This window comes from Stegodyphus dumicola, chromosome 8 (genome assembly GCF_044657685.1).
Source record: "Stegodyphus dumicola isolate Sdum_Otavi_A_Nest chromosome 8, ASM4465768v1".
Lineage (NCBI taxonomy): Eukaryota > Metazoa > Arthropoda > Arachnida > Araneae > Eresidae > Stegodyphus > Stegodyphus dumicola.
Window position 1 is genome coordinate 102,421,786 of NC_140775.1, and position 13,237 is coordinate 102,435,022.

At 31.8% G+C, this 13,237-nt stretch overlaps 1 protein-coding gene across 1 annotated transcript in view; it reads right to left on the reverse strand.

Annotated features, from left to right (window-relative positions):
• Positions 1–9,548, reverse strand: part of LOC118187370 (3-hydroxyacyl-CoA dehydrogenase type-2-like) — a 137,616-nt gene extending 128,068 nt beyond the window's left edge. Inside the window, exon 1 of the mRNA XM_085822190.1 lies at positions 9,351–9,548. Within this exon, the coding sequence (XP_085678316.1) occupies positions 9,351–9,359 (9 nt within the window). The 5' untranslated portion in view covers positions 9,360–9,548. The remainder of the gene's footprint in view (positions 1–9,350) is intronic.
• Between the last annotated feature and the right edge of the window lie 3,689 nt (positions 9,549–13,237).

A 13,237-nucleotide genomic window follows, 5' to 3' on the forward strand; every position in this document is an offset into this window, starting at 1 on the left:
TTGAATTATTCATAATTAAATTATTTTACAAAATCAGTTTCTAATTTCAGTTAATTTGTACTAAAAATTGAATAATAAAATTACCCATTTAATAATCTTTACATAAATGAATCATCTTTCTTTAAAACATGTAAGGAATTTATAGTGTTTTGATGACACTGTTGGGAAATTGTTAAAAGGAATAAATTGTATTTTTAAAACTAAATCAATTCCTAGCCTTAGAATAAATAAATATGTTTTCGTAACATGAAAATGCTGCAGGCTTTTTTATATATTTAATATTCAGTTGTAAAAATTTGACATTATGTTAAGAATTCTTTATATCATTCAAAAGGTAACTCAAGAAGCTCTTCTAAAATTCTATCTTTCTGCTCACACAATTAAAAAAAAATCTGAAAGGCCTCAGATTTTAGCAGTCACTCAAAGAGGCTAAACGTTTATGAATGCATACTATATCAATACAGATGGGGCAGTGGAAATAGCAAAAACATTTTATAAGATACTGACACCAGAAAGTTATATATCTTCTATATATTTGAAAAATGAAGAAATATATCATGTAATTATGTAGAAATATTAAAATGTTTTCAATTATATATATCATGAATTAAATGCATTTTAAATCAATCAGATTAAAAATTAAGAAAAGCATTGTTAAGAACTGTGTGTAATGCTTTTAAATAGCTTGGCTTGTTAGTCAATAATATATTAGATTTTAAAGGTAAATATGTTAAATTTTGCCAAATGGCAAGACTTGAATGAAAAGCGAAGCAAGTTTACGACTGACGATATGAAGTCACATTTCAAAACTAATAGCCCTTTTAGATTAAAAAAAAAAGTTCTGAAAATAATTTGCAATGGTTCATTGGTATTATTTTACGCAAAATTCAGTAAAATGAAATTTACCCGTTGAAATCAGCACCAAATTAAACTTTGTAAATTCTAGCGCTTGTTAAAGGTTGTCTCATCCAGAATTTTATTACTAACCATTCATTTCAGAGCAAAATAAAACAGTAATTGCCATTTATATGACAATCAATATCAAAAATTTAAATCTGCATTTTACGCAACATAGAAAAACTTCAAAAGATCTACTGTTTACCATGCAATTAAGGCATTTTATTCTGCTATCAACTCTACCAATTATTAATTCCATTAAGTATATTCAATTTACTCTTTCTGCTCAATATATGCAATGTAAAATTTTCCATAAATTTATTAATTCATTTTCTTTTGAGGTGAGCTTTTATTCAACTCTCAATGTCAACAAGAATATTTAGTTCATTTTTTATTCGGTCTCAAAAGAGAAATCAAAATACGTGAGAAATCACAGTGAGAAAAGCACTGCTACCTTAAACTGCGATTATATATAACAAATGCAGTGAATTATAGTTAAAAAATAGTGAAAATATTTATATTTCTGAACTATTTCATATACAGTCAAAAGTCGTTAATCCGGACTCGTCGGGACTTCGGCGATTCCGGATTATCGATTTTTCCGGATTATAGATAATCAATTTAAATCTGGTAAGATGGCATGCAGAAATTACAAAATTAAAAATATGACACCGTAATTTATGAAATAAAGAACAATTATGATCTAAAGGGTATCAAAATTTACAAAAAGAAAAAGCTTAATATTTATTTGTTTACTTTATTAAACATTTCCTTCAATGTAAGTTGCTTCGTTTCATGTGATAATACTTTCTCTTTAATTCTATTAAACAGACATAATTTCTTGTTTAGTTACAAAGTTCCCCTGTTCAAGTCCTATAATTGCTGTGTTGAGAATACCGACTAATTTGTCAATCGAAATGTTTTCGTTTTCAATAACCTCTGGGTCACTTTCTTCACTATCGGAAGCGAATTATAATGACGAGAAACTTGATTTAAATCATATCAAAGACAGAATGAAATACTACACTTAGTATGGAATTATAAACCAAATAAAATAAAAACATCTGCCCTGAAGATAAGGATAGTGCTGACAGATCAACTTCCAATCCGCCGGGTGAAATTGATAAACAGATTTCGGATCTCAAAACATACTTTCGCTTTGTAGATACAAATTACATATTAGTAAATATATATCGGAAATTCTATTTGACATAACCTTTCTAATCTATCATAATCTAATAATGACGTTTCTGCCCCCCCCTCTGCCGCAGAGCAGCGTGAAATTGATAAACAGATTTCGGATTTCAAAACATACTTTCGCTTTGTAGTAAATATATATCGGAAATTCTATTTGACATAATCGAAAGTTCAAGCTTACTTTTATAAAATTGCTCTAACAGTCTGCAAAAAATAATAAGCCGGATCCAATTCGAAGAATAAGGAACAACGCAATCGGCAACATTACCTGAATTAGATAACTTTAGCTTAGCGTATAACTCCGTTACAATTTAAACGCGCATGTGCACAAACATATTCGCAGCCGTAAGGGTCTTACGCGCTCTCGTAAACGCCTGTGCGCATGCGCAGAAAGTTTGTAGCTTTGAGGTCCGGATTATGGATCATTCCGGATTATGGGTGTCCGAATTAACGACTTTTGACTGTATAACATTTTCAGTTTCGCACATGTGGCAATTTAAGAACTTTTTTACGTATACCAATTTTTTGAAATATCTGCAAATTTTTGTATCTTCAAGGAAAGCTTATTTTTTCACCTTTAGTATATACGTAATGGTAATTTACCAGATAAAATTACTTAATGGGGAATACAGAAAAATATCTAACCACTTACCTTTGTGACTTCATCTGCAAAGAGACTAAAAAAGTAGTTCAGCTAAATCTGCTATAATAAATATTTATAATAATGCTAAATTATGCAATATCTATTAATATGACAAATTTTTGTAAAGCTATTTGGATGAAAAATAAACACATTCAGAAATTTATGGCACTATATTATGATTAACAGAGGAAAAACACTTTTCAAAATTCAAAATAGTTTTTATTAATCCAATTTATCACATTTTATTTGAATTCATGAAAAACAATCTTATATCCATGTATTCTTATGTATATAAGAACTCTTGATAAATTGGATCTCTGTCATTGCCTTTCACAGCACCTAAAATAAAAAAACACAATTACTATATGTGAATATAATTCATAATTAAATTTAAACAAATGACTATTAGAATGCAAATTAAAGGAAGCATTTAAAATATTTTAACATTTAGTACCTATAAACAGAGTAGCAATTATTTGATTTTTCGATTATAGTAAAATAAACATGGGGGATGCCTTTTAAAATTTTTTATGTCAGAAAATAAACTCAAACCACCAGCTGAACATATGAGCAGTTTTATCAATCAGCCACTGGTAGGTAACCTGGATACTGAATCAACATATAAAGTTGCCAAGATAAAGAGAGAAACAAAATTATGATAATCACATCTTACCTATTCATAAAACTATTTTAAATTTAATATGTAGGCAAGTCCAAAAAGAGTGAGAATGAATTTATTTTGCAACACAAAGTAAAGTCTTGCAGGAGCAAAAAAAAAAAAACTTGTCTCATGAGATTGGCAAGTAAAAAATAATTAACTGCATCTGGTAACATTTATCTGACAACACATAAGTAATTGTTAGCTACGTGCAGAAAATAAAATCTGATCAGGGGCGTAGCTAGAGGAAGGGCAAGGGGGGGGGCATCTGTCCCCGGGTGCAGAATCCAAGGGGCGCCAAACTGATGTTAGAACATTTTAGAATTAAATGTTTTCCATCCTTGGCAAGCAGTAGGGGGCACAAAATCTTCAGTTGTCCCTGAGCACTGAAAACCCTAGCTGTGACTCTGAATCTGATCATGTTAATGCAATTTTAAACTTTTGAATTTAACCGCAGAAATTTACCAAAGAAGTACTTGTAACAGTAGTAAATGAAGATGTGGCTAATCTTTACTGTATGGTACACCTTGGTTTCTGTCTGAAAAAAAATCGCAAAGTGGTATTGGTTGTTTGTGAAATGTGGAATCCCTTTGCGTCAAATAAGTTTTTCGGTAACCCTAACGTTGATAATGTTGGTGAAAGTAGCCTTTAGGGGAAAAAAAAAAAAAAAACTTTTTTTGTCAATAAAAAGGAGTTAATTCTGCAAATATTGCCAACATGCTGTGATAAATTTAGTTTTGGGCTACTTTTTTTAATAGTAAACCTTTTGTACGGTCCCAGGTTTTTGGTTCTTACTATTCTTTTCAATTGCTGTGTTTGGTTGCACGGAAGTGGTATGGTCTTGTATTTTGAACATGCTATTTATTATTTTGGTGTGGGTACCATCGTTTGAGTATGTCTGAGGTGACTAAGAGACGAAAAATTTAATTGAATTGCTTACCTGGAGGATGGTGGTGGGAAGCCTAAACATATGCATGTGAAAAAAAAGGTATGTTAAAAAAAATGACGTTTCATTTATTTTTTTGTCTCTGTGTGTTAATTTTTGTTAGAAGATTTGTTGTTTAATGTTTTTATGTTAGGAAATATGTATTTTTGGTAATTTATTCCTCTCTGTTTGTGTATTTTTGGTTGTCTGTGTGTTAAGACAGTGGTGAATTTTTTCTGGTAACTATATTTTTAACTTTCTAATTTTCTTAAAGTGAAAATAGATCAATGTGTACATGGACAAAGTTAAGGCAGTGCACAATGCCCAGTTTGTGCAGTTCTCTGTTTTAATAGGTCGATGTGCACATGGACACAGAGTTTGTGTATGTCTTTGACTTCTTATTTTGGTTTTGTGTAGCGGCCACCTTGAAATTGGTGCCGATCCTCTCAGGTGATGATCTTGATATAAAAAAAAAGAAACAATTCGCCAAGGGTTACAGTAGAGTAAATTTTTACCAAAGATGTTCTACCATAATCACCATTTCAGTGGTTTAAACACTAGTGGAGCAGTATGCAGAGATGAAGATTTGAGTTTTGTTTACACAGCATGATGGTTTAGGCACTCCAGCCATTACAGTGAACAAAATTATAATAAACATAGCCACAATAATTGTCTATAAATATTGATGTATAACACTGCATTAACTAATATATTTCTTATGCTAGTATATACAGAATCCTTAATCGAAGGGAAAATCAGAAGACTGTGCATGCATTTTCCTTTAACTGAAACATGGATTTGACCATACAAATCTCAATCTTACGGGACATGCCACACTATGCAGATAGACAGCAAAAAGTGCTTGTGTTGTTTTTATTTGTTAGACATATGAAATAAATATACTTCTAGATTTTAATTTTTTCTTTTCTTGTTTTACATTTGGATTACCTATCAAAAAGTAAGGAATTTTGGTATTATTACAATATCGGAGTTAAAATAACAATTATTGGATATGTTAAAGTAATGAAAATTTTAAATTAGGTTAAAAAGTAACCCTTAATGTGGCATATTTTTGAATTAAACTCTATCGACATTAAAAACAACAAAACGTCCCTCTTTATTAAAGACTTACAATTAACTAATTTTAAATACAGAGCTATGAATGAATTTTTTCCCTTGCATGTTATAACTGAAACAAAATTACCCTGATACAGTCAAAATTCCTAAATGCAAGTACATAAAATTTACTTTAGCAATTTAAAGAGATGAGACACACTGAACACATGAATAAATTTCTATCAAAGAATAATTTATTAAATTTGGCCCGTTCCATAGTAAACTTTAACCATTAGATTACATTATTACACCATGTTATCAGTTTGAAAAGCAAGTCATATGCCAGATCTTGGATGTAAAAGAAATGCACAAAATAATATACAGATCATTGAAAAATGATGTATACCAATGTTTATAGATATGATTAAATGTAACAGAAAATTTACTGTCACAACCACATTTTTAAGTGAAATGTATTATTTTAACATTTTACAATATTTAAGGTATGGCATTAAATGCAATTATGTGCCTGGATATAAGTTAATAAATTTAAAAAATAATAATAATAATAAAAGAATGAATGTCATGAAAAATTTCAAAAACAAGCAGAATTTAATTTAGAAGACCTTTAGACACTTATGATAAATAAATTTGAGAATTCTTCACCCAAAATTAAATTATAATTAACTAAAACCAGTTTGACTGACCTTCTACAAAATCCTTCAGCTGCAATTTTTTCTAGCTTGAAAACCAAATTCTTCTCCACATGGTAATAACATCTTACCAGTTGAAATTCCTGCAGAAAGTTTGATAACACAGTAATAGAATTAATAGAATAGAAAAATTAACACAAAAGTATAGAACATCATTTAAACTTAACATTATTACAAATTTTGGTGCTTTCTGACTATCTGCAAAGCTGTGAAAATTAGCAAAATGGTTAGTTTATGGTTCATATCTACTGCTCTGTTCACAAGTAGTAATTCAAATAAGCACTTTATAAGAAAAAAGAAATTTTAGGACAAAAAAATATATACATTGGGTCAATATTCACATATTTTTCATCCAATGGAATACTATTCAGAAATAAAGATTAAATATAAAGCATGTAAATACATGTGTGTGGTATGCATATTCATAGTTTGTTATTATCATGTGCATACTCTTGCTGTTTTAGCATAAGTTGAAGCTGTGAGGGCAGATGATAAGAAAGTATCAGAATTTTTCATGTATAAGAAAAGATTGCCCTGACAATAGTATCTCAATTGTTTAGCACTGACATTTACATAGTGCATTAGAAATATATAGTAATATATGTATAATAAAAAGATAATTGCATATTATTAATTCATTTTTTTAAATGCCAAACTTTAACAATTCTTTCACATATAATTAAACAGAATTCTTTCACATGAACATCTAAAATCCATTCTTAACTAAAGAATAATAAAATTGTAATGTAAATGTAATTACATTACAATGTAAATTTCTTATCAAGCCCATCATTTCCAAAATGTCTACTTCTGAAAGTTCCCAGCATTTCTCAATATATTATTAAATTACTAAACTAAGCATCAATGATCGTCATGTTCGCTAATGTGGCAATATCTTTCACACTTCATTGGTACCACAAGTAACAAGTAGGCTTCAATAAATCTTTAACTGTTACATGCTACTTTTGTCTAAAATTTGTACAAATAATAAAATTAAATGAGCTTTTTATAATATGCTCAAAGAAATAATTTTGTATGAAAATTTGTATGTTATATATTGGCCTGATTAATGATTCAGGAAATAATTCGGGTTTTCAAAGTGCTTCCAATAATTCAAATTTCAGCTTGTGTCAAAATAAAATCTATAACACAAATATAAGCAAATTTCCTTATGAACAATGCATTTTAACATTCACTGGCAATCACACAGTACTGATTGCTTCAATAAACATTACTGTAACTGTGTTATTTAAAAGACTGTAATGTTTTAATTATTTCCTTAATTAAAACATTACAGTCTTTTCCTCCTTCTAACACCAAAAGAAAACCCAGATAAGAAATATAAAAATATCAGTAAAAATAAATTATATTACTGAATGACACTTTACATTAATTACACTTATGCATATATTATTTTATTATAAATTATTTCAAAATCAAAGAAGAGAAGGGGGAGGAACTTTAATATTGACATTTCTAAAATGATATAAACATTAATCATTTAGTACAGTTTGTTATTTCAGGCAAAAAGAATTCACTTTTCTGGATAGCATTTATATTTCCATCTCACTTTCAATGAAACATTAAGAGAAATGCATACAATTAAAACACCAGTTTATTTTATTTATCAGACAGATTATGTCAACTCAAAAAAACCTATCAGTAAAATTCAGTAGTAATAATTCTGAATGTTAGGCAACTTGCAAGATTCAACAAAAATTATCAATACTTTTATTATAATGACAATACTACAGTAACATGAACATAAAATTAAACTGCATATAACTATAAAATAAGCCAGCATATAATAATGGTGCATTGGTTTCTAAAACAATGGGCTCGATGAAAAAATACATGTATTATGGTAGCTATTCATATTCTTCAGCTTTCCTCATATTCTCATGTTCACTTTACATAACTAAAGTATCTAAAATACAATAAAAATGCAAACAATATTTATGAGAAAATGTTAAAAGCAATCATAAGCATTTGATTGAATGACCATATTTTGTCTTCCTGCAAGTCGAATCTTAAAATGATATGCAGTTTGAAAAATGCTTAATCCTTTTATAAAATATTCAAAAAAGATTAAAAAAAGGTACTGTTCTGTTATCAGGACCGGGTTCAGAATTGTATTTATGTATGCTTGTATATTTGTATGTTTGTGTGTCTACATATACACATCTATGCACATACTTACGAACACAGGTTCATACATTTTCGATTCTGGTCCCAATAACAAACAGTACCCCAAAAAAAACTTGAATTACAAACTAGATTAAGATAATGTTTCAACCATACATATTTTGGACAAAACAATGCAAACTCTTATTTTTACACAATTGTTCAAACTATTTAACATAAATTTATTGCTGCAATAAAATAATAAGCAATCTGATCACATATTATTTTGAAACTGAATGCATAAACTAGACTAAAAAAAAATTCAGTCATAAACATTTGGATAGCAGGGCAAATTAGATATTTGAAAAGACAGCCAGCCATTGAGATACACGTAATTCACGAGAGAATGGTAACAATTCATAAAGCTGTGAAACATTTAACTGTCAAAATGACATAAAGGTTGATCTTTACATTATGGTAACTTGGCGATTTTTTGGCGAAAATTTCGCGACCAACTCTCCTACAGCAACCCTCTATTTTTTTTTCCCCGCCGCCATTTTGTCTTCACGAAGTAAAGACATGTTTCTTTTCTTTTTATCTCCTGAACACTTCTTCCAACAATCTACTAGCCGAATTACACTTATGCTAGAAATTTTATCAAACAAAACTGCTTAATCATGACAAATATTCACTGCAAAATTAGGAAAAACTGCACAATACCATCCTCCTTACGCATTTTTCAAAATAACACATACACATAAACCATGTACACGCCGACTTATTTTTACTTAAAAAAAATCCCAGAATTGCACAAAAATGGCATTGCGCACACTCTGCACTATATCCATGTACACTGCTTTTTTCTCATAAATTAAAAAAATTTCACGAAAATACATGACAATTTTCTCAATCTTTAAACCCGGTAAAAAGAACATATATGAAATTACATGATCGCGAAAAAGTATTTACCCTTTACAAATATCAACATTTCCACATATAAAATAAATAGAATATCCAAAAACTTTTACCTCTAAATCATCTATTACATTATACACATCACCAACGAATTCATACCGCAAGCATTACTGTTGCATCAGGTTCTTCTATTTACAATAAAATTAATGTAAAATTCCTTACCTGCTGCATCTTCAGTGTTCTCGACGCCAGGCTTCTAATAATCACGTTTTCCAGTAAGAGTTTCTATTACAATTAGCAGGCCATCTTGTCTTTTGATTATTTATTCAAAGAAAACGCTAATATACACTATTTACAAGGTAGGTGATAATTATTTTAAGACAGTACATTTTTAGTTCAGGAGTCTTTACGCTCCTCAGAGCGGTTCCAATCTCTACTGCTTCTCGGAACTTAATTACAGCAAAAGTAAAGGAAGAGATGCCCGCCACCTAGTGGCAAGAATGTGACATCCTGCCACCTTTTGATTTTACCTCGATAAAATGGGAAAATCAAAACAAAATTTATCAATAATCAAACAAAAATTCAAGTACAACTTTCACAAATATGAAAAGTAACTAATGCTCTAAAATTAATACTTACAAAGAAGGATTACACATCTAAACATTTTCTGCATTACATTCATACCATATCCAGATAACATGTTCCAATTGACTACTGTTAGGACAATTAAATTTCTAAAATACTGAAAAGAAACAAAAATTAGTATAGCAATTTAAAAATATGTAACAGGGTTTACAGTTTTACGTCCATATCTAGTTTGATAGTTCATATCACTGTCACACTTATCGGCAGAGTTTTTTCTGTTCATGGTGAAGTCACTAAACAAGTTAGGTCTATCAAGTTCGAGAGGATAAATACGTTTCACAGGTCTTAGGAGTTCACTCGTTGCAGTTTTCACTTTGACAACACGTACTTCGTTGTCTTTCCCAGGATATAGTTCTACAACACGACCTATTGGCCAATCTATTCTCTTCTTGTTGTCGCTGCCGACAAACACCAAGTCATTTTTGTTGATAGTCCGAGTCGATCGTTTAGATGGTTTTTGCACTAGGATAGCTAAAAATTCATCACGAAATCTTTTGCGAAAATGTTCTCTTAAGTTCTGCAAGAACTTGTATCTTTTTGTCAGATTGATGGTATCCAGGTAGTCTAAGTCTGGTACTTCGACGTCGTGCACATCTTGTAGAAACATTGAAGGAGTTAGTGCCGTAAGATCATTTGGATCTTCTGAAAGGTACGTAAGGGGTCTTGAGTTGATTACTGATTCGATATCACAAAGTATAGTCAACATTTCCTCATAAGAGACACAGGACTTGCCGAGAACATTTCTCAACATCTTCTTCACTGTTTGTACCAACCTCTCCCACCAACCGCCCCACCATGAAGCAGTTGGGGGATTAAACTTCCACTGTATTCTCATACTAGTTGAATTACATTCTATTTCTTTCCAATCTATCGATCTTAAAAGATTTTCAGTTCCAACGAAATTAGTGCCATTGTCGCTGTAAATAATACTTGGACGACCTCTTCTGGCAATAAATCTCCTTAATCCCAAGATGAACGCATTTGTTGATAAACTTTCTATCAGTTCAAGATGTATCGCGCGATAGACCGCGCAAGTAAAGAGCAAGATCCATGCCTTTTTTCCTTTTCGTAAATAAAGAGGACCGGCTACATCGACTCCGGTCACTTCAAACACCAGAGCATCTCGAACTCGATCTTCAGCAAGAGGTGCTGGAACAGTCTCTATATTCTTTGCGCTATATCTTCTACAGCGAACACACTTCATAAGAACTTTACGTACTGTTTTTCTTCCTCTCAGGACCCAGAATTTCTGTCGAATATTGGCTAGTACGAATTGCACACCAGCGTGGGATAGTCGCAAATGGTAATCTAAAATTAACCTATGAACTAAGTCATGATTTGAGGGCAATACAATTGGACAGAGAAAATTTTCTTCTTCTACAGTTTCTATTTCAGGGACCGTGAGTTCTCCTGATTGTTTAGAATCTGGTCTTCTGCAGTTGTTGATAAATCTGCATATCCAAGCAGTTATTCTTAACATTTTATGGTAAGACGAATATATCTCAAAAAAATGTTCTACCCTTTGCGTATTTAGTGCAGAAATGACTGATTTCCTTTTTTCTGAATTCACTATTTCCATGTCCGGTATTTCCCTTTGTCTAGGCCATTCTTCCTGATTTTTCTTCAGCCAGTCGGGGCCCTCCCACCCTCTAACTACTAAAAGTTGTTTAGCGGTGCAACCTCTTGATGGGAAGTCAGCTGGATTTTTTGTTCCAGCAATATGTTTCCACGTTTTTGGATCCGTCAGTTTCCTAATCTCCCTGACTCTGTTTTCCACAAAGACAGCCCAGACAATCTCTTCCCTTTGAATCCATGTCAAAACTGTTGTAGAATCCGTCCAAAAATGCGTTTCCATATTTTGCCATTGCAAACCATTTAAAACAGAAGAGCATAGTCTGGCACCTATCGTGCAGCTATCAATTCCAGACGAGGGATCGTAATAGATTTTACGGGAGCTACTCTAGACTTCGATGCCAACAGATGAACTTCAACTCCAGAATTCGTCACAGTTCTCAAGAAAACTGCAGCAGCATACGCATTACTACTGGCATCACAGAATGTGTGAATGCTGCAGAACTTCCTATTGTCCTTGCTGGAATGTATCCAACGTAGGAGGGATATTTCTTTTAAGAGAAAAAGGCTTTTATACCAATTCACAAAATTTTGTTTTGTACTCTCGTCGACTTCAGTATCCCAAGAAATTCCTGTTTTCCACAGGTTCTGCAACAATATTTTAGGATACAAGAGAACAGGACTCACAATACCAATAGGATCAAATATTTTGTGTGTTACAGCGAGAATTGTTCTCTTCGTTATTATACCCATTTCAAAATCTTCTAGCCAATTCAGATTCAAAGTTAAATTATCTTTCTGACAGTTCCATAACAGACCCAATACGGGTGAAATAGTTTCCTGTTTCAGGTTATCTCCATTATGGAACCAACCTCGAAGATTAAACTTTCCTTCATTCATTATTTCTCGAGATTTTTCGATGAACTGAATCATCTCGGATTCTTTGTCAAAACTGGCAACAACGTTATCTACGTAGAAGCTACGCAAGAGTTTAGCTATTATCTCCGTATCATATGAAGAATTTTTCATGTACTTTTGTAGATGGAATTCTATAACAGCTGCCAAAAGGAAAGGACTACTCTTAACCCCAAATACTACCCTAGTATGACGAAATATTTTCGTTTTCCTTTCTTCCACATCATTCCACCAGAAAAACCGAAGCCAGTCTCTATCTTGAGGCCTTACACTGATCTGTAAGAAAGCCTTTTCAATGTCTGCTATAGCAGCAAACTTGCCTTCCCGAAATCTCAACAAAAGAGATGGAATTAGTTCTATCAAATTTGGTCCACACTCCAAACACTGATTTAGAGAAGGAGACGATTGTTTCCTCGCAGACGCATCAAACACCGGTCGAATTGGTGTTGAGCTATTTTCTTTGATCACCGGTCTATGCGGTAAATAATGTCCATAGTCAACCGCAATATTTTCTTTAACTTCTTCGATCACTCCTAAGTTACACCAGTCATTAAAAACTGCATTGTATGAAGAAAATAAATTTTGAGATAAAAGTTTCTGGGTGGTAGATTGTAGACGTTTCAAAGCTAAATCCTTGTGGGTGGAAAGTGGTACATGATTCTCCGCCCATGGAAGTGCGACTTCATAACGCCCCTCTTCGTTTAGAGATACAGAATTTTCGAATTGCAATTTTGATTGCAAATCCCTTTCCTCTCTAGCCTTCTTTGTAACTGGATCTGTTATTCCGATAACATCAAGCCTCCACAGTTCTGACAGAGTGGCATCAGAAATATGTAAAGATAACGAAAGCGTGGAAAAGGAATTTTCTATTTCATAATTGTCAGTGTTCGCTTTCCCCATGACTGTCCACCCAAGTCTTGTACTTACAGCAACTAATCTTCCCCAAGGAAGAACTTCGATTTTACCTGTAAATAAAT